This window comes from Rhinolophus sinicus, chromosome 17 (genome assembly GCF_057876585.1).
Source record: "Rhinolophus sinicus isolate RSI-liver-muscle chromosome 17, RSI-T2T, whole genome shotgun sequence".
Classification (NCBI taxonomy): domain Eukaryota; kingdom Metazoa; phylum Chordata; class Mammalia; order Chiroptera; family Rhinolophidae; genus Rhinolophus; species Rhinolophus sinicus.
In genome coordinates this window covers 11180106-11201660 of record NC_142517.1, presented here as the reverse complement: position 1 = coordinate 11201660, position 21555 = coordinate 11180106, and the positions used below count along the sequence as shown (strand labels likewise).

The window sequence follows — 21555 nt, the reverse complement described above, 5'->3', positions numbered from 1 at the left end:
AGCACCAAAATTCAGAAAACATTTATTTTCTGGTTATGTGTTATTTTCGGGGAAATACAGTATTTGCAATCTATTAACTAAGAATAACAAACTTTTGGAACTAAGTTTAAAAATTTGGCTAGTAAAGGAAAATCAAGAGTTTTCCTATATACCTGCACTGTCATTTAGAAAATACAATGGGAAAAGATCATTTTAAATAAATAGCGAAAAAGAAAACAATAATTTTAGAAGTATGGAATATCAGTATGATTTTTATAACCAATATAAACGCAGAGAAAAGTAGAATTTTTCCATAAATAATATTAAGACACAGAAAATAGGAGAAACAAAGATATTAACACAGGAATTCATTTTTAAAAAAGAGACTCTCTAAATAAATAAGGTCATGATTCTTTTTCATTTACCAATGTAATAAAAATTATCCTTGAGAATAAATGCTAATCGCTGAAAAACAATTAGCAAGGAGATAGTAATCTCTGAAATTATATAAACCAATGAGAAACTACGAAACCATTTATAATTGTTTCAACTTAAATACAAATTCAAAAAATATCAACACCATGAAATACACAACATACATTTGTAAAGGGTATATTCTGACCATTTTTAAGTTATAAAATTATTGTTATCTATAGTCCTATTGTATCTGTAGTTTTAGAAAGCTGTGAAAATTCTCTGAATTTTTAGGATATGTTTCCAGGAAGGCCTATTTACTCTGTACTCTGGGAAGAGAGACTTGTTCATCATTCTGGCCTCTTAGTAGTAGTCTAGTAAAGGTCCATGTCTTAGGGATTTCATATTTGAAATATTAACATTAATTGGAAAGAAATAGAAATACGATTCATATAAGGTTGATTATGCTCAGGAAGCCCCGAAACGTATTTTGAAATATCCTTTTAGAAGTCCCAGGTGAATATATGCCTGTGATTAAGCAAAACAAAAACAAGAATTTAAGAAGCTAGACATAAGCTTCTTGATGTCAGGATTTTATCCTTATAACCCTCTGTGGGCTCTCATTATATCTTGGTTGGATTTAAACTGTCACGGGCGCTCCTGATGGTTGGATTTACTATTGTGTGATTTGTTAAATGTGTTATTTTTATTCCTGACTAAATCAAGAAATTGTGAATTCAACTTTATAATGACATTTTAAATCTCTTGTTTGATTTAATATACATGTTTCTCCAAATAAACCTTAGAATTATTTCAATTCTCCATACTATACAATGTTGCTTACTGACTCGTACATGCAGAGACCATTGACTATGATGGGGAACACAGGCAAAATATCAACCAGGCACATGTGCCTGTCTATTATATTGATTCAGGGATAATAATAAAACATATTGAATTTAATTTGGGATGCCTGCTGAATATATAGGCAGAGACTTCAGGCAGAGACTAGAATATGAATCTTGAACACAGAAGAGCGATCCAGGCTAGAAACTGAAAGGTCACAGAATCAAGAAGCCATGAGGATGGGTGAGAAGGAACTTCTATTAAGAAGGTAGCCAAGAACGTATACCTAGCAAGGGTATATACCAAAAATTCCCATGTGGTATAGAGTAGGGCGCTGCACAAATGAACACCAAGACCAATTCCAGAAATCAAAGGCATTTATTTGGCAAGGTCAAATGCTATGAGGATACAAACCAACCTTGTTCACTCAGTCTGACAACTGGGTGCCTGAATCGATGCTAGTTTTTAAAAGTGATGCCCAAATCCAATTGGTTAAGCAACCAATGGCAGGAGAGGAAGAAATGCAGTACTGGGTCATTTTTCACTCATTCAACAAATATCTGAGAGCTTAGTAAGCAACTTGGTAAGTAAGCTCAGTGTTCGGCACATAAAGAGGAGACAGTCATCTTTCAACGCTTTACAGGTGACCATCATTAAAATACTTCTTGTTAGCATTATAAGGCTTCCATCGCATTTAAGTTTTTTAGATGCCCTTTCCTTTCCTTTACCAATGCCTCTCTTAAAACTTAAACATGATATGATTTATGAAGAAAAACACTACAGGCAGATATTGAGGTTTCAAAACTAGAGGTTTAAAAAATTACCTTTTAAAAGCTCAATAAATGTTACTAATATTTCACTGATTTTTTTCAAGGCACAAATTCATTAAACAGGCCCCCTAATAGTTAGATCAATGCCTTCATTAGATAGAGATCCAAATTATTATGCTGAAATTGACACATTTTACAGGAACTATGTACACTGACACTACTTATTTGGATAGAAAAACTAATAGCCATCACGGTGAGGTAGATATTATAATTTTATTTTTACAGATGAGAACGCTAATGCACAGAAGTTCAAGAATCTTCTCTAAGTCATAAAGCTAATTAACAGTAAACTCAATCTGTGGGCTATCATCTCCCAAAGCTCAAACCCTTTCTAATAAGTACCTAACAATAAGGAATTTAATTAATACTGTAATACATTAGTATTGAGGAATAGTACACAGACATTAACGATGGTAAAGACAATACAGTCAAGTAAAAAACAAATATGCACGTAGACCCAAATGAGAATACTAAAATATATTTGTTATGAGGGACTGGACCCAAAGATTTCTTAATAACAAAAAAAAAGTGACACAGAGGTAAACTGGCACGTCCAGCCAAGCAACAAATTTAGAGAAAATGTACTGATTCCTTACCTGAATCTAGAGCACGGTGGCAATTCAATAATTTTAAATAAAAAGAGTTCACTGTCATGGTGACCTATGTTGGCTGAGGAAATCTCCTGAAAGTATACAACCTTGTGATGATCTAAGACTTAGACTACAGTGACTGAATTTTCTAAAACAAATTTCTGTTAAGAGTAACAATCAGAACACAGGCTCAATCAATCACCTGGGATATCCTGACTCTACCACTCGCTATGAGAAACTGTTCTTTCATCTGTAAAATGAGCATACTAGTCCCTACTTATTTAGGGAAGAATTCAAAGAACACATAAAAGCACTTAATGCAGCACCTCACACAGAGTAAGTACACAACAGACATCAACTGTTACTCCTACTATCACTACACATAATTTTGTTGAAAAAAGGAAGAATCCTGGCGATAATCTTGGAGTATTTTTCAAACTGTGGGTTGAGATACATTAGATTATAAAAAAAGAGCTTAATGGGTATGACAGAACCTTTTAGTGGAATAGAGTAAAAAAATATGTAACAGTTCTGCACACAGTAAGGGTAAGTACTATTTGGTGTAACTTCTCACTTCTGTGTGTGGTTAAGTATATGTACAAGCACCTGAGTCTCAATGTAAAATTTTAATTCTTACTGTGGGGGTCATGGTAAAAAAATATGAAAGGCAATAAATGAGAAAAATTCTTTTGTTTTGGAAACAAGGAAAATAAAACGCAGACTAACTGCTGGTCACCTTTCAATAATGTGTAGTCTTTAAACCATTAATACATTTCTATGAACAAACTGTGGGGGGAAAAAGCAACATTGCCAAGGCAGAAAAAATTTTCTCGTATTTTTCAATGAAGTTTAAATACACATAGTAGTATATACAGAGTAGAAACAGGGGTAATGGTAATTCAGTCTAGTTATTTCTGACCAACACCTCAGCCAACAAACCTTAAGGAAAAAACCTACTAGCTTTATATATATAGGCTGAAAACTATAAAACATTATTATTCCAATAAACTACTAATGAAAAAAACAGACAATGTGGTATTCTGGAGCAGACATAGACCTGGTTTTGAAACGGGGTCCAGCCATGTAGATGATTCTGGGCAAATTACTTTAGCTCTGTAAGCCCCAGTGTCTTCGTATTACTATCATATACTGCACAGGTAACGAGAACTCAATTAGTTTTTGCACATGGAATGACTAGTATATCACCTGCACCAGGCGAGTGCTCAATAAACATCATTAGGTGCAGCACTCACCTTACAATTACAGCCTGTATCACAATTAATGGCATCTGTCAATGAAAACAAATGTGTCAAAGCAACCCGAGAAAACCATGCAATTCTCTTACATAGAATAGCTGCAGTAGGCCCCAAAAGGTAAAGACCACATTTGAAGGCATTAAGTACAGTAGTAAAAACATACTTGCCAGCAACTGATATGAGTTTGACTTTTTGCTGTCACTAGCTGAGTGACTATGAGAAAACCTAAATACGAACATGGTCCTGCTGCATGACATATAGAAGGCGTCACACAAAGTATTCTAAAAATATGAAGAATCATTCATCATGATCCCTTATACCAATAAAAAGTTTCAAGAGAAGGAATGAACATCTTTCACCTGTGACACCTGTAGAATTCAGTGTTTGGGGTTAGTCAAAGTAATATGATAGTAGTCTGCTATTTACTAATTGTATAAACTCTGACAAGTTTAAACTTTCTAAACTTCAACCATTTTTTAAATCTGAAAAGGGGAATTAATAGTACTCACTTCACATCACAAGGCTGTTAGGATTCAATGAGATAATGTACATAAGCCTCTTAGCCCAGTATAACTGACATGGAAGTGGCTCAGTAAATGAGCTATACAGTGCACTGGCAATCTTTACACACATACTCACGGTTCAAGTTTGTTTTGTTATGGCTTACCATATCTTTTCTATATTACATCTACTATCCAAATGCTGCATTTAGAAATCTTCCTTATAGAGAAAATGTACGGTATCAAAGACTTGTAAAGCTGCATAGCATCTTAGTACCGACTCTAGTACTCACACCAAATGCATCACCACTTTTACAGTATCCCTGGCAGATTCCAGAACTCCTAACGAATCAGATTCAATGATTACAGCAGTCTCCTTTGTACTGACCTCAACTCTCCCTTCTGGTACCTTCCCTCTCCTATTCCAGATCTGCCTCTGGAACACAGAACAATAGTGATCTCTCTCATACAATAAAATAGTTAAAGATAACTAAGCATGTTTCCCTCTCACTTAACACCTTCAACTATTTGCCAAACAATGCTTTCTAGATCTGACTATCCTGGCTAATTACTTTTTAGTATGATATTCCAAAATGGACAGGGTCCAGATGTATTTCTGTGTTAATGGAATCTAGTGGATTGTCTTTTGTGTTGGTGTCCTATTTCTAGAGTAACACATTACAACAAACTTACTAGCCTAAAACAACAGAAATTTATTACCTTACAGTTTTGGAGGTCAGACTCTCACTAGTCTAAAAGTCAAGGTGTTGGCAGGGTTGCATTCCTTCTGAAGGCTCTAAAATCCATTTGCCTTTTTCAGCTTCTAAAGGGTGCCTACATTCCTTTGGCTCAGGGCTTCTTCCTCTGTCTTCAGAGCCAGCAGTGTAGCATCCATCATCTTTCCTCCCTGACCTCTGTTTCCGTTGTCATATCACCTTCTTGGACTCTCCTGCCTTTCTTAATGTAACCCTTTGGATCACACTGGGCTCATCTGGATAATGCAGGATAATTACTCCATCTCAAGATTCTTAATCACATCTTTTCACATGTAAGGTGACAAACATATTCATAGGTTCTAGGATTCAAAACATGGACTTGGGGGGGGCGGGGCGCGGCAGCATTATTTCTTATTTTAAAACAGTACTTAATTCACTGCTAATTCACAATTATAACGTACTGTTTTCATTGGAATCTGTATCAAAAACTAGATCTTCATGCTGACTTTATGTTGGCTTCTGACAGTCTTTTCAGTCTACTTAGGTAATCCGAAAATCATTTTCTGCTATTTGATGCAGCAGCTAGTCCAATATGCTTGTACCTTTCACAAACCTGCTTCATATGCCTTCCACCAACTCAATGGTTTTTTGAAAATTAAAAAGAACAGAATCTACATCTACAGGATGACCTTATTTGATATTCCTTGGACACTGCCAGTCAGCTAAAATTCACTTAACAGTATACTCTCATCCTGCCTATTTTTTTCTAATGTATTCATGATGAAATCATGACAAATATCTTTCTGAAATATTTGGTTTATAGTCCTTACTAGACAACACATATTTTACAAAAGAAAAGTTTAATTTGATCTGTTATAAATTGTAAGTGAAACTGTTCTGGCTCCTTGTGACTAGAAATTTCTAGAAACTCATAAAAGAAACTAACAGCTGGCAGAGATAAAAGTTACTGGCATCAAGCTTACGATTTCTGGACTATACCTTTTCCTATTTTTTGAAATTAAGCTGTCAAAGCAATGAACAGAATTAGAAGAATACATACTAAACAATTTTTAAAAATCTTTTAAATCCCTCAAACATGATTTCCTTTCAGAATTTCTTTCAAGGGATACTTACCCCTAATCTTTTCCCCTTAAACTTTTAAAAATTTGCTTTCCTTAAATATATTTTACAATGAATTATATTGATTATATCCAGTATTCTTTTCTTAACTATTATGACCTCCAAGATGATAAATTTTGCCTTAAGCTCCTGTTATTAATATTTAATTACAAAGTTTAATTTAAAGAAAAATATGAACCCTTCCAAAAAGAAATACGTACCCTCAGAGTGACAGGCTGGTACTCAAATCTCTCGATAGATGCAGATATCAAAGCATTTAATTCTAGTCTTTCCTCCTCTTTTGTTCATTTGACTCAATATATTAGACACACTGGCTTCAGTTAAGTCCAACACAACTTTAATGTTTATTGGTAACATATAAACACTTTATAAAAGTACACATTAAATTTTTTAAACAAAAGATAATTAGGAAAAAACTTCTTAAGTCATTTTTTCTGCAAAGATACTTTGCCCATCTAATTACAACAAGAAGACAACTCCATAAAACAGTCACTGCTAGAACAATTAGGTAATCTGTATTGTCCCTTCTTACGTGGTATTTCATTTTATGTTATTTACCTAAGGTCTGTTTGAACTAATACTTTTTTTTTAATTCAAAATTTACTGGGCTGACAATGGTTAACATTATGTAAGTTTCAAGTGTACAATTCTGTAATACCTCATCTGTATATTCCATTGTGTGCTTACCACCCAAAGTCTAGTCTCTTTCCATCACCATGTATTTGACCTCCTTTACCCTCTTCATCCTCCCGTTACCCCCTTTTCCCCTCTGGTAACCACCATACTATTGTCTGTGTCTGGGTTTGTTTTGATAAAGATGTGGTACATATACACAATGGAATACTACTCAGCCGTAAGAAAAGATGAAATACTGCCATTTGTGACAACATGCATGGATATTGAGTATCATGCTAAGCAAAGTCAGATGGAGAAGGACAAGAACCATATGATTTCACTCATATATGGGATATAAACTGGAAAGCAACAATCAAACTAAAACTTTCTTAATGCTGGGAATTTAACGTGATGAGGGATTCAGGGTGGGGGCCACAAGCCAACCACATTAAGTAAGTACCACTATGCCATTCTACCTGAAAGCATAATATTGTATGTACAAACAGTAAGAGATACAGTGAAACTGAAAAATGTACAGGAATAACTCAATTAACAAAGGAAACCCCAATAACTAATTAATAAACAAAGAAGTTCAATAATCAAATAAATGCAATTAGTCAAAGAAGTACAAATTAAAATAATGAGATCTAACTCAATTATTGAGTGTAAATTAGCCAAAAAGCAAAGAGGACAAATACTGCTGATGAGACGTAATGGAAAGTTTTAATTTCAGAGGGAAATTTAAAGCTCTATATCAAGAACTAAAGAAAATGTCCAAATCTTTTAAACCAACAATTTCATTTCTAGAAATTTCTTTCTAAACACAAGTGGAGGAGGAAAAAAAGACTGAAATACTCAAAAATGTTCATGGTATTTGGTGAGATATTTTCTTTATTTTCTAATTTAAATTTACCTAATTTGCATTAATTTTGAAATGAAAAAATTAAAATTCATGTATTTAAAAATAAAAAACTTTAATTTGTGTCTCAGACACAAAAATGCATTTCCCTAGCTTTGATTATATAGTAAACATATAGAATCATCATTATCAGATAAGATACAACCTGTCCATGGAGTAAACCTTGTTTTTGAAGTTAACAGTTTAAATCAATGGCTTATGAATCTTTAATATGTAAAACTTTTCAAAATTACTAAAACAAAATTTTAAAAATAAATTTAAAAATTTTCCCCTTTAAATCTTTAACAGAAGCCCTTATGGATATAAACCCCAAATCTGAGAAATTACTGTCTGAAATAAATTTTTGTTGACATCTGTGCATTAAAGAAAACATCTCTTTAATTAATGATACATAATTTACTCCCATGTAAATTCTATTTACTTTCCCTACAGTCAAATCCTTTGAAACCCAAATGTTTAACCAATTTTCCACTTGTTTAGAGAGAGGGTATAGAGACAAGACATTAATATGAAATATTCCTAAGATGGAGCAAATTTACAAAGCTTCTTACAAAATACACACATAGTACAAATACAGTTAATACTAAATTGAAACCACTTTTGATTTATATTTCAATGTGCATTAAGAAAACAGAATACAGTAATATAGCAAACAGTAGTTAAAACTTCACTTGTATTATTTCCCACTTTTTAATTATATCACCAAGCCCTAATTCTGTTACCCTTTACTGCTGGCAAAACTAATTTTCTAAGTAGTTACTTTCTGACTGACTTATAAAGTCTGCCCTAATTTATTCTTCATTTAAGACTAACTCTGCTACAATTTCCAAGGGTCTACTCGTCACTCAAACTTTTCACTTAGAATCAAGGCTGCCTCCTTCAGCAGAGCTTTAATGTGTTCAGTTCCAGCTTATCACAATAGGTCACTTTCTATTCCTCACCCCCATTTTGGTTTACTGAACTGCAATCAATCCTCAACTCCTTCCTTTTCACTTGCTTAAGAAATAGGCCAAATGTTGTATCCATGCCATTGCTCTACTTTACTAGCACAGATGCCAGGTTTCAAAATCACTTTTACTGTGCCTCACTAGTACACTCTGTGTATACCAAAGTTGTCTATAAAACATTTTTGTGAATTAAATATTTCTTCATAGACTTCAATGGAAGAAAAAAAAATTGGTTCCAGGATATAAAATCATTTGATTAGAAGAAGAAAAAATTATCCCATACTTTATGTATTTTATTTATACCCCAGTTATTTCCACAAAGTTGTAATGACTGGATCTATGCACAATCATGGGACTAAAATTGAAAATGTTAGCATTTATAAAATCCCCAATAAATTAAAAAGTTTAATTGTGATTATGAATTAGTATAAGAAATATAAATGCCTAAAAACCTATCTTAAGGTTTAAACACTGACTGTATCTACTGCATTACTGTGGATGACTTAAAAACTTACCAAACTTCCTTATTCTTAAATTTTGACAAATCCTTCCAAGTATACATTATAGCCATGTTTTAAATGTACAAAAGTTGCTTAGTGAAAACCCTCTCACCTCATACAGGATCCAGCAGACAAAGAACAGCTACTTAAAAATTTCAGAGCAGCCATATGGGGCTGTGGACTGGGCTCAGATAAATCTCAGAACCAGTTTCTACACTGTGTGACCTTGGACAATTCACATTACCTTTCCGGTTTTCTTATCTTTAAAATGGACAGAACGAAAAGACATACGGGGTCGGACAATTAGGTTTGCGAACTTTTTGCAACGATGTTGCTAACCTTTTTTGATATCATAGGGATTATTCATTATGAATCTGTACCAGCTGGACAAACAGTTACTATTTGGAAGTGCTGAAAAGGCTACGTGAAAAAGTTAGATGACCTAAGCTTTTTGCCAAAAAAGTCAGACAACCTAAGCTTTTCACCAACAATTCATGGCTCTTGCATCACGACAATGCACCAGCTCACACCGCACTGTCTGTGAGGGAGTTTTTAGCCAGTAAACAAATAACTGTATTGGAACACCCTTCTATACTCACCTGATCCAGGCCCCAGTGACTTTTTTCTTTACCAGGAAGATTGAAATATTGAAAGGAAGACATTTTGATGACATTTAGGACATCAAGGGTAATACGACGACAGCTCTGATGGTCATTCCAGAAAAAAGAGTTCCAAAATTGCTTTCAGAGGTAGACTAGGCACTGGCGTCAGTGCATAGCTTCCCAAGGGGAGTACTTCGAAGGTGACCGTAGTGATAGTCAGCAATGAGGTATGTAGCACTTTTTCTAGGAAGAGTCTGTGAACTTAATTGTCAGACCTCGGACACCTAACCCATTAGCTGGTATCTGGTTGGTATATAATAAGCAAATGCAGGATTCCTTTCCTGTCCTTCCCTTGAACTGTCCCCAGTGGATCTTAAAATAGCATGTAAAAACTAAAGATATCCTTTGAACAAACTTAGGATTCAGGATCAACAAAATAATTTACAGTGTCACACTGAGTCGCTACTAGATATTGTTTTAACCTGATAGAAAATCAGATCAAGCTAACAAAATGAAAACGGTACATTAAAAACTAATGGTTTTGTATTTTTCTTTAAACAGCTTTGAGATGTAGTTCATATATCATGAAACTCACTCCTTTCAAATGTACAATTCAGTGGTTTTTACTATATTGAGTTGTGCCACCATCAACATTAATTTTAGAATATTTTTATCATCCCCCCAAACAAATTCCATACCCATTAGGAGTCACGCCCCATTCTCCCCTGCCCCAACGAATCATCTACTTTCTGTCTCTATGGATTTTCCTATTTTGGACATTTCATGTTATTTTTTAAAAACCTAACTTTATAAAATATGCATTTACATTTATTAAACAAGGTAAAGGCCTTCATAAAAATTTGAACTTATCTCCAACTGAACCCCAAACTTCACTGTCTTATCTAAAGTGATTTATCATTCAGCATCTCTTAATTAAAGTGAACTACATGATGTATAGCCATTAAAATTTAAAGAGTATTTTCTCTGTTTCCTAAAGGCTTAAAAGGTGTATTACTGTAAATTCCCATATTGTGTTTCCTTTAAGCAGGATATTATAATTCTACTCCAGCTAAAATTCAGCTGACAAAGTCAAGAGGAGAAAATAAAGTGGAATACTCATGATAAAGTACATAAAGACATATTAGGGATATGTGGAGGGAGATTTACAGACTATAGGTTTGGTCAACTATTGCTCACAAAGGTAATAGCATACTTAAAGGGGCAATGGGAGAAGCCCACCACGGGCAGGTAATAAGTGGGTGAATTGTCTCCAAAGACTCTAAAAACAATAAAACTGAAAATCGTTTCACTACCACTAAGCACTGGTAATTCTAATAATTTCAAGGATGTGAAATACTCCTTCCCCCTAAAATATTGTTGACTAGGACTCTAAGTTTTAAATTACATTATTGTGATTACTGTTAAGTTTTAACAATATGTAAGTATCAAATCCATACATTTTTATTATGTATTCTTTAATAAGGACTCTAAGTACACGTTCAATTAGGAAACCCTCCAGTTATGTTGTCAACGCCCCAAACATGCAGATTCACTACACCTGTTCATTTGAAGCATCACTACAAAGAGATAGTCAGCACTCTCCTCAAGCTCAGTTCGTCTCCCCAATCCTGTGGTTCGTACATACGTACATACATACGTACAGTCCTGTGTTTAAACAGTACATTCTTTCCTGAAATATCTTTTTTTTTCTGGTATAAACCTTGATAAACAGCCAAAATCAGCTTGGAACAAAGGTATAGTGGAAGACAAAGCTTCAAGATCCATGAACAAAAATGAAAGAGAATGCCATTACTATGCAACAAAATTTAAGGATGTGGACATTTACACACAACTTCAAAAGTGTTTACCAAGTACAACAGAAACCCATACTGAATGTGTGGGGGAAAATATTTCAGTGAATTTTTTTTGACTGAGGAGACATTTGGAAGTCACCACAATCAATGCTGGAAAAGACATGGATAGTATTGTGAATTCAACAATTTATTGTGAAGTGGGCTTTTAAAAAATTTCTGCCAAAAGTAACCTACGTTTAAGACTTTCCATCTATTTGTATAACTGCTGCTTCATGTACAACTTTCTGTAATTAAAATTAAATGTTCTTCAATCAATTAGGGGTGAAGGTAAGATTGATAAATCTGGCTCTAACTGTCTACTGAACACGAATTGTGAAGATCAACTTTGACAGTCATTGACAAACGAGAAGTTCAGGCTTGAAAAAAACTGGACTATTATTATTCATTATTGTGACAGACCAGTATGTAGATAACTTTTTCTACGTGTCCCCAAAAAGTACTAATGCAATTTAAAAATATTAATCAGTTAGTTACCTTTTTTTTCCACGGTAATATTTATTTTACTTGTAACTTCAAGTTTCTTTTCTGGCTGATTTCATGATTGTTTCTGAAAATAATTTTGCTGTAGAAGGGTGTTGAAAAAAAAAAAAAAGAGGGGCGGATGGGTGGCTCAGTTGCTTAGACCGTGGGCTCTGGGCAACGGGGCTGCCAGTTTGATTCCCACATGGGCCAGTGAGCTGCGCCTTCACCAACTAGAATGAAGTCAATGAGCTGCCACTCAGCTCTCAGGTGGCCAGATGGCTGTTGGTTGGAGCGCGTCATCTCAACTACAAGGTTGCCTGTTGGACTCCCACAAGGGATGGTGGACTGTGCCCCCCGCAACTAACAATAGCAACTGGACCTGGAGCTGAGCTGCGCCCTCCACAACTAAGACTGAAAGGACAACAACTTGAAGCTGAACGGCACCCTCCACAGCTAAGATTGAAAGGACAACTTGACTTGGGAAAAAAAAGTTCTGGAAGTACACACTGTTCCCCAATAAAGTCCTGTTCCCCTTCCCCAATAAAATCTTAAAAAAAGACAAAGTTCTGCTCCAGAGCACTGCTCTATGGTTTCTTCCAACTAGGATTACAGACCCACATGGATTTATACCAAAAATCACCAATTAGCCAAACACAAATTATAACTTTCAAGAGGTACTTGGATAGCCCTCCAATTTTCACTGAGCCATAGAGGCCATCTTTTATTTTTCTCCCTGTCAAAACCGTGGTCTCTAATTCTTAACTCCACTCCAGAGTTATATGGATTTCTTGCTGAATTCACTGCTAATCTGTCCAATGCTTCACTGGAATATCAAGGTTTCTATATATTTATCCATGCCTTCACAAGCACCAATAAAAATCTCTATAAAGCAATGAAATAATAAATAAGCCATGCAAATATTGAACAGGATGAAGACAGCCAGGGTATAATACATTATAACATTGTTTGTGAAATCTAGTTCTTGGAAAAAAAAATCGTAACAGCACACCACTATTAATTACACTTACTATTAACAGTAATGTAGACATGTCTCTTCTAGTCTAAGTTCACAACAGATCTTGGAACAGTCTAATCCTAATGTAAATTTAACAACTAGCAATTCTACCTTTCCTGTGACTCCACAGGAACAGAATAGTATTATTAATCAACCAATGTTACCAAAAATTTGAGCTGTTAATAGGTAAGCTGCTTATTCCATATACCTGAGAACACAGTGTAGCTTGTTTTCAGCCCATCATGAATGTTTTATGTTTTATGTATGTAAAAAACAACAAAAAAACAAAGGATTCAGCATATTATCTCAACAAATGTTATAATACTAAAAGTTCATCATTTATGTAACAACATTTTTCCTACCATGTTATCAAGGTGTATTTAAATGAGATTTGAATGTATGCAGTTATCTATAGAAAAGTTACCTGGAATGCTGAAGTAAATTATATTCACTTGTGCTCCATGGTAGAGGAGAACCACCTACAATTTTTACCTGGTAAAAAAACACACACACACACACACCACTACCATTTTGTCAACTTTCCATTAGGTAGTTTTAGCTCCTGAATTCTACAAGATTTTATAAGCCAACTTTTCCATTATTTCAATTTTTCTCTGAATCAGTTCCTTATCATGTGCCCATGTAATTTTTTCTGAAACAAAATACCAAAATGATAGGCCTGGGAGTGGGATATTTTCAATAAGAACATCAGTGACATATATACAGAAGGCTCTGAAGAGTCAGCTTTATTCCACTCACCATTAAAGCCAGACCTCTACTATTGTCAGATAAGCAATTCTCTAAGAGTCCAGAAAGTGTAGAGGAATAAAACTGTAACTTTTAATATCCAAAACTCCTTGTGATAACAGCTTAACATGGTCAAATGAGGCAAGAGTAATCTCCAATTTTACTTCAACTGTTGCCCTGGTCTTCTACATTTCTTTCACACACAGTGTAAGAACCTTGTTTCAATTTTGTCCATTTCTTTAGATAGACCTCTCAGAGAAGAAAGGAATGATCAAAACCAAAATTAATATTAGATTAAAAAAAATAAGGTATCCTGAGCATATGATCAGAAGAAGACAATCACACCTAACAATCAACAGGTAAAATATACACTAGTCCATACAGAACAATTTCTATGGGAATAGGCGAGCTCCCCACTGAGATGTGGAACTCAACTCTTCCCTCAGGACATGGTGGCTCAAGACTGACAGCTCAAGTGGACCAGTGTACCAGCATCAATTCATACATCAAGTATTCACACAGCTTAACTTCTGTCTGATTTTAAAGATAAAAACGAATGTAATAAAAGTACTCATATTTTCTTCCTCTGCTTCAAAGTAGCATCATATGTACACCACCTAAGCACTGTAGTTTTCAAAAAGTAATCCGAGGATCTCTGAGTTCCTTTCAGTGATCTGTGAGGTAAAAACTGTTTTCATATTAATACTAAGACATTTCTTGCTCTTTTCATTTCTTTGCTTTCTCACAATTGTACAGCAGTTATCCAGAGGTTATCTGATGTGTGATTGCAAGAGACTGAAGAAGTAGGTATGAGAACCCAAATTTTATTAAACCAAAGTTTAAATGAGATTTACAAAATGTAAAACAATGTCATTCTTGTCACTGATTTTTTGTTTTGAAAACATTTTTCATTAAAAATATTATTTATGTTAACATATAATGGATTTATGGTTATTTTTAATACATTTCTCAGCTTACATTTCTAATATGGTAAATATCAGTATAGATGCAAAAGCTTTCTGTGGTCCTTAACTTTTAAGAGTTTAAAAGGAGTCAAAATCCAAAGTTGAGAACAGCTGTCCCAGAGAAACTCTTTACATAGGGAGACATGTTTGAAAAAGTTCACTGCAGTGTTAGTCAGCAAAAAACAACTCATATGTTCATCAACTGGTGACCCAGATTTTAAAAAATACGGTTTATTCAAATGATGGCATATTACATAGCAGTTAGAAAGAACTACATCTTAAAATATAGTATTAATGTTTGAGCAAAACAAAAACAGTGCAGAACATGTACAATACACTACTCATGTATATCAAAACACAAATTATATATTATTTACAGACCAGAGATCGATACTAAATCCATTATTTGGCCTTGACATGGGGCAGGGGGCAGATGGGAAGAAAGGAGGACTTTAACTAATTTATATTTTGTTTTTAAGTTAAAAACACTTAAAATAGTAACAACTGTCAATTCTTTTATATTTTCTCTGCACGTTTTTTGTACTTTAAACATCTTAAAATCATAGATGCTGTAAAAAAAAAAGTAGGAGGGAAGATATATTCTTTTGCATTTAGAGAAGATTGATTAAAGGCTAAAATAGCAACCAATGGGTTTTTTAAAATTCAATCTATAACCTTTATTCATTCAACAAATTTACCAAATACCAAACTCTTCATGCTGAGTGTATAAACATAGAACTCAATCAAGTAACCATAATGATCATTGATTTTTTTCATTCATATTTTCATCTTTTACAACACTTATCACAGTGTCTTACCGTAAAAGTCCTGTTAAATGGGTGTTTTTAATATCTTCCTTTCCACATTATAGAAACTGACCTGCTTTTATCCATGTTTCCAATCTGACCCCTTCCTCTTATTGACAATTTTGCTCTAAGTCAGGGGTGTCCAAACCTTTTTCAACGGTTTTTACCAAGGGCCATATGCGGTAAAATACACAAACAGCCGGGCCACTCACTCGAGGTGAAGTACATATTGCCTCACTTGGTTTATTTAAGTAAACTAAATATATTTTTGGAATTTGCTGCGGGCCAATAAAAAATGGATTGCGGGCCGCAGTTGGGACACCCCTGCTCTAAGTTAACCAACCCCTCTTGTTGCTTTAAACTATCCTTTTCTATACTTCCCCTCCCCCAACATGCTCAAACTTCTACTCACATTTAATAGAGACCAGGGCTTGAATACCACCGACCAAGGCTAAGACCTAACATATACTATATAAACATATGAAAGGCCTAGCACCAGTTCCTAGTACATTGTTAATTGCTCTTCCTTCCCGTATCCTCAAGCAACTTTTCCCTAGAATCCCTCACAACCAAACTTCTAAAAAAGACTACTCTACATTTGCTACCTCTTATTTTATCTCCCTCATCACCACTCAACCTTAAACTTCAGATCCCATTACCCTCAAAAATTTTGGCTACCTTTTTCTTAACCTGTGACAACTCTCTTGAATATCACATGAAGTATCATCTTCAGGCAGCAATTGCAATGGAAAGATCTGAATTCAAATCACAGCTCCGCCATTAGCTAGCAGCATGCCCTTGGAAGAAGTATTATTTAACTTCTTTGAAAACTAGTTTCCTCACCTATAAATGGATATCTAGGTAAGGTTGTAGGAATATTAAATTAGATATGTATATATAAACTGCCTGACATGCCACAGATGCTTATTAAATATTAATTCCTTTTCTCTCCCCCTCTCAAATTTCTTCACAGCACATCTAAGAGTGACTCGTGGATGTCTCCCTCTATCTTTTGGTTGCTTCCAAGTTTGAGTCCCAGATACCCACTGCTTGCCAAAAATTTCCACATGACTGTTTCACTCAAACTCAAACTCATGCTGTTCAAAAACCAAACATATTTTCCCCTCCACTAAATATACTTTTGAGACTGCCTGACTTGTGTTAATGGCCTCACCACTCTCTCAGCACCTAGAATGTCAGGGCAAACGGTGCTTATAATTCTATGAGATGCCAAGGTCCATGGATGCCTCTGGCCCACATCCTTCCCTTCCTCTCCATTCCCACTACAGACATGCCAAGTTCAGATTCTACTTCTCTCTCCTTCCTCAACCCCCAACCCGCCATTCTTCCCCACATCTCTGCCTTCTACAATACATACGACAAATCAAGCAGTATTTTGATTGTATCACCCCACAACTTAAAACCTTTAGCTTATCCACAGTCTAAAAATGGAACTCGAACACATTAGGCGCAAAACTTGTCATGCCCGGAACTACTTAACCATCCTTACTTGCCAGTAGCCTCCGGAGTCAAACTACTGTTCCCTTATTTCTCAGCACAGTTACCTTTTAATCTGTTTCCTACACGTTCTGAAATCCCCAAACTGCTACCTTCTTCCCTTCCCAAGTCTTCACTGATCCCCCATGGCCATCTCATGTTACTTTATAAGGGTCCCAATGAAAGCTGTTCTAACACATACTGAAGTTGTTTGTCTAACTTGTGTCCTCTATTAGCCTGGACTCCTGTGGGGCAGAGGTCCTCCATAGTGCCACTATATTCGGGACATGGTTTTACAGCTGAGTGGGCACTCAAAAGTTTGCAAAATGAAGAAAGATGGGAGATTTGAGGTTAGAAAGAATAAATAACATTTAATAAATGGGGAGAAATAACTGACAAGCACTCAAATCAAGCAGGCAAAAGATGGATTTTAAAGTTAAACTAATTTCTCCAGAAGACAGTGTGCTTCAGAGGAGAGTTGCAATTAGCAACACATACCTAACATGGAGCAATTTGCAATTCATAAAGTAAGACCAGGAACGGAAATGAAAATTATTTGAGGAAAATGAGAAATAACAAAAAAATTCTCATTTTGTACATTTAAAAAGCTTACAATGCCATTTCCCCTTTTCAAGGAGTCAATATCATTCCTAATTTTTATTTTTCCAAGTAAAAACTATGATCACACTTTTCCAGAATTAACAAGATGCTTTACTTAATAATATGATTAATGTCAACTTCCGTAATGCCTGAATGAGAATTAAATACTTCTGATCTTAATACACAAAATCCCTTTGTTCACTAAAAATTGCCATAAAAATATCCAGTTTTCATCTTGGGTAAGAAATGTACTCATAATCTTAAAGGAAATTGTTGTACTATTTGTATAAATTCTTATTCATTCAATAAGTACTTGCCAAGCACCTGCTATGGTGGGGGAAGGAGGGAAAGAACATTAAGCCTCTCCCATTTGGCCCTCATGGAGCCAACATTCCAGTGAATTCTACCTTCAGGACCCTAAAATCTTTGAAGCACTATCACAAATTCCCTGGCCATCAAAAATTAGGAAATATTATTTCGTTACTTTAAAAATCATCACTACTGAACCTTGCAAGACACTGTCCAACACCAGTTGCAACTACTGCAGTTAAGACATTTTCTGTACCCATCAATTGAAGACAAATTATTTGTAGATTACTTTGTAAGACAATAAACAGTCTTAACCACAGTTTTACTGGAGGGTCCCATTATTATGGCACTGCAAATCAAAAGTTATTACACTACAACAAGAAAGTTATTACGCTATAATTTTGTTACAAGTCTATCAAGTGAATCTACAAAATCTCATTGTGAGACGTAGCAAGTTTTTAACTCCCATCAGGACATCTAGAACTACTACATGTTTTTTTTTAAATGTTGGGTTTATTTGCAGTATTTGAAAAATGAAGATAATCCAACTCAATGCATGACAAGTTTCCATTCTGTAACTGCATTTTAAATCATCAATGGTCAGATCCACCCCCCCCTCCCAATCCATTCTGATGAATAGGACGTGTGGACTCTACGCCGCACCTGGAATGACTTGAAATAAAACTAGAGAGCTTTAATGTGGCAGGCAGCTTTGTTCCCGGTTTGGGGAGGTTTTCACGTATAAATGCTCCCGTAGAACCGAGCTGAGCATTAACTACCGCGGAAGGGGTGAGAGCGTGGGGCACTGGAGGCCACAGTCGGCTTTCTAGCGGACTAAGGCGGAGCAAATGCTCTTCTCTCCCATTCAACTTTTTAGGTGTCACGTTGGGCCTCAGAACCCAAAAGAGTGTTGGGTTCACGACTCGAAATGATAAAGAGCCACCCCCTCTCCGTTTGTTAACCCCATTTCCGAAGTGTGTGAATCCTGGGGGAGGGGATAAACACCCTCTCCAACTCCTCCCCGACCCGGGATCAGAGTCCAGCCGCCGCGGCGCTGCGGCCTGAGCAACAGGAGAGCTGAGGCCGCAGATCCGGCAGCCCGGCGACCCGCAGATGCTCCCGCTCCCCCGCCCCCAATCCACACGCCCGCCCGCGCTTCTTTCTTAGTCCCTTGCGGGCTCCCCGGCAAGCCGAAGCCAATAACGGGGCTGGAAGCAGAGAGCGTGAGCGCCCGGATCCGAAAGGGGGCAAAGTTAGAGGAACCGGCGCGGACACGGGCTGGGGGAGGCCGGAAGGGGGCGAGGGGGGCAGACCGAGGTCGCCGCCTGGGGGTGAGCAGTGGGGGAGGGGTGTGGGGTCGGCTCCCGTGGCCGCCGCGACCTCTCCCGGGCCACAGGCCGCTCCGCGCAGGCCCCGTCGCTCCGGAACCGGAGCAGGAAGCGTCCCCACCCCGACCAAAGCTTTAAACCTACGGCGGCGGGAGAAACGGCGCCCCGGCTACCACGGCAGGCCAGGCTCCCCCCTGCCCCGAGCACCCCTCACCTCCTGGTTGAAGGCGTTGACGGCGTCCATGTTCGCGTTGCGGCGGCGGCTGCTCCGGGCCCGCCGGTCACATAGACCTCGCGCCGCGGCTGAGCGGGGCCGGGAAACCGGCCGGGGCTGAGGCAGGCGACGAGCGGCGAAGCTAGTTGTCGGGCAGAAAGAGGCTGAGACGAGGCGGCGAGGCGGGCGGCTGAGGCAGGGGCGGAGGCGGAGGGGTGGCGGGCCCCCTTTCAGTCCCGTTCGGAGGATGAGGAAAAAGAGGCGGCGGCGGCGGCGCTGGACTCCAACATGTCCGTTTGGTGGTGGCGGCTGCGCTCTGGGTCTCGCTGACACGGCCCCCAGCGCCCTCACGCACTGGCCCACACTGGCCCGGCCGGTGAGCGGGCGGGCCTCTCTCTCTCCCTCTCGCCAGCGGGATGGCGGCAGCGGCCCGAGTCCTCGCCGCGCGGGGCACCCTGGGACGGCTCGGGCCTCCCAGCGCTTCCTGTGCCCGGCTCCCGCCCCGCCCCGCCCCGCCCGCGCTGGCCCCGCCCCCGTCCCGCCCCGCGCCCCGCGCCCGGCGCGCCGGGTAGCTGGCGCTGGCGCGTGACGCCGGGACGCCAGGCGCTTTCCCGCTCGCGGCGGCCGCGCGCGGGGGAGAAGGCCTAGCGGCGAGGTTGGGTCGGGTTAGGGCTGCCGTAGAGCAGGAGCTACCAGGGCCGGGAGGCTGGCAGGGGGAAGGTCCGCGCGCACGCGCGCCCCTGCTGGATGCGGCGCTCCCCGGTGCGTTTTTGTGTGCCGTTCTGCCCACGCAGGCCCTGCACCCGACCCGGTCGGTCGGGCACGGAGCCGCTGGCTCTGCTGCCTGGAACAAAGGGCGCAGGATTTAACCTCAGCTGGTTGTGCGTGCTTTTGCAGGCTCCCGTGCAGCCTCTGCGGATGCAGCCTTGTGGCTTGTGACTGCGCGAGATGAAGCACTAAGAAGGACACAGGCACTGGGTCTCCATGCAGGCCTAAAGCAACCCCTGGTCCTTGGAACAGCCTTGTACCGCGGGGAGAAGTGGATTCGCCAAACCGTGATACGGATTACACAAACCACCTTGTTTCCTTTTTGGTGATTAACACTGCCCTGATTCACTTCCCCTGAGTATGTACCTACCGTCTTCTGGGCGCCGTGCTGGGTTCTGGGAACATAGACATAAAAGACACATTTTTTGCCTTCAGACAACTCAGTTTAGTGGGTAGGACAGGCACATCATTAGATGATTACTACAGCATGATAACTCTAAGGATAGAGACCCCAGGGGAACAAAGAAGAAATATATCCGACTAGAAGTCCAGTCAGGCTCGGAGGAAGTGGCACCTGAGGTACATCTGGAAGGAGAAGCAGCGGTTGGCGAAGACAGTCCAGCCTGACTGAGCTTAATGAGCACTGTGACACCAACTTCTCCCAAGGAGGACCAGCTGGAGCTGGGGGGAGTGAGGTGGACTGAGAGAGAGTGACTGAGACCAGGGCCTGAAGAATCTGCCTTTCCAAAGAGTTTGGATTTGGACCCCAAGGCAGTGGGGAGCCATTGAAAGATTGTAAGAAGAGGGTGGTGTCATGCAATGTGCTGTTTCAGAAAAAAAAGATGTAGAATAACAGGAGTGGGGTCAGGGAAAGAATAGCCCTAGTCCCAGGGGATGCTGAGGGCTTAAGGCGCTGGAGTGGAGAAGGAGAGACAAGGTCAGATGTTTAAGAAGTGGAACAGACAGGCTGGGACAGCCACTGTGAGGTTAAGGAGGAGAGAGGTGTCAAAGAAGATGGTCAAGGTTCTGGTTTGATCGATGTGGGTGGTTGGTTGGGTTTATAAGTCAATTTAGGAAATACACGGGAGGAAGGAATGTGTTTGAGTGAAGGCAGAA

At 38.4% G+C, this 21555-nt stretch overlaps 1 protein-coding gene and 1 long non-coding RNA gene across 5 annotated transcripts in view; one reads left to right on the top strand and one right to left on the bottom strand.

The window, feature by feature from the left end:
• The window catches only part of SCAF4 (SR-related CTD associated factor 4), a 61894-nt gene extending 41757 nt beyond the window's left edge, over positions 1–20137 (bottom strand). For all 4 annotated transcript variants that reach the window (XM_019730173.3, XM_019730175.3, XM_019730174.3 and 1 more), the window contains exon 1: positions 19672–20137. In XM_019730173.3, the coding sequence (XP_019585732.2) occupies positions 19672–19701 (30 nt within the window). In that variant the 5' untranslated portion in view covers positions 19702–20137. The remainder of the gene's footprint in view (positions 1–19671) is intronic.
• Positions 20138–20293: 156 nt separating this feature from the next.
• LOC109446649 (uncharacterized) lies at positions 20294–20791 on the top strand. Its single transcript, XR_002137248.2, has 2 exons — positions 20294–20433; positions 20569–20791. It is a non-coding gene; the product is annotated as an uncharacterized LOC109446649 (long non-coding RNA).
• Positions 20792–21555: the final 764 nt, after the last annotated feature.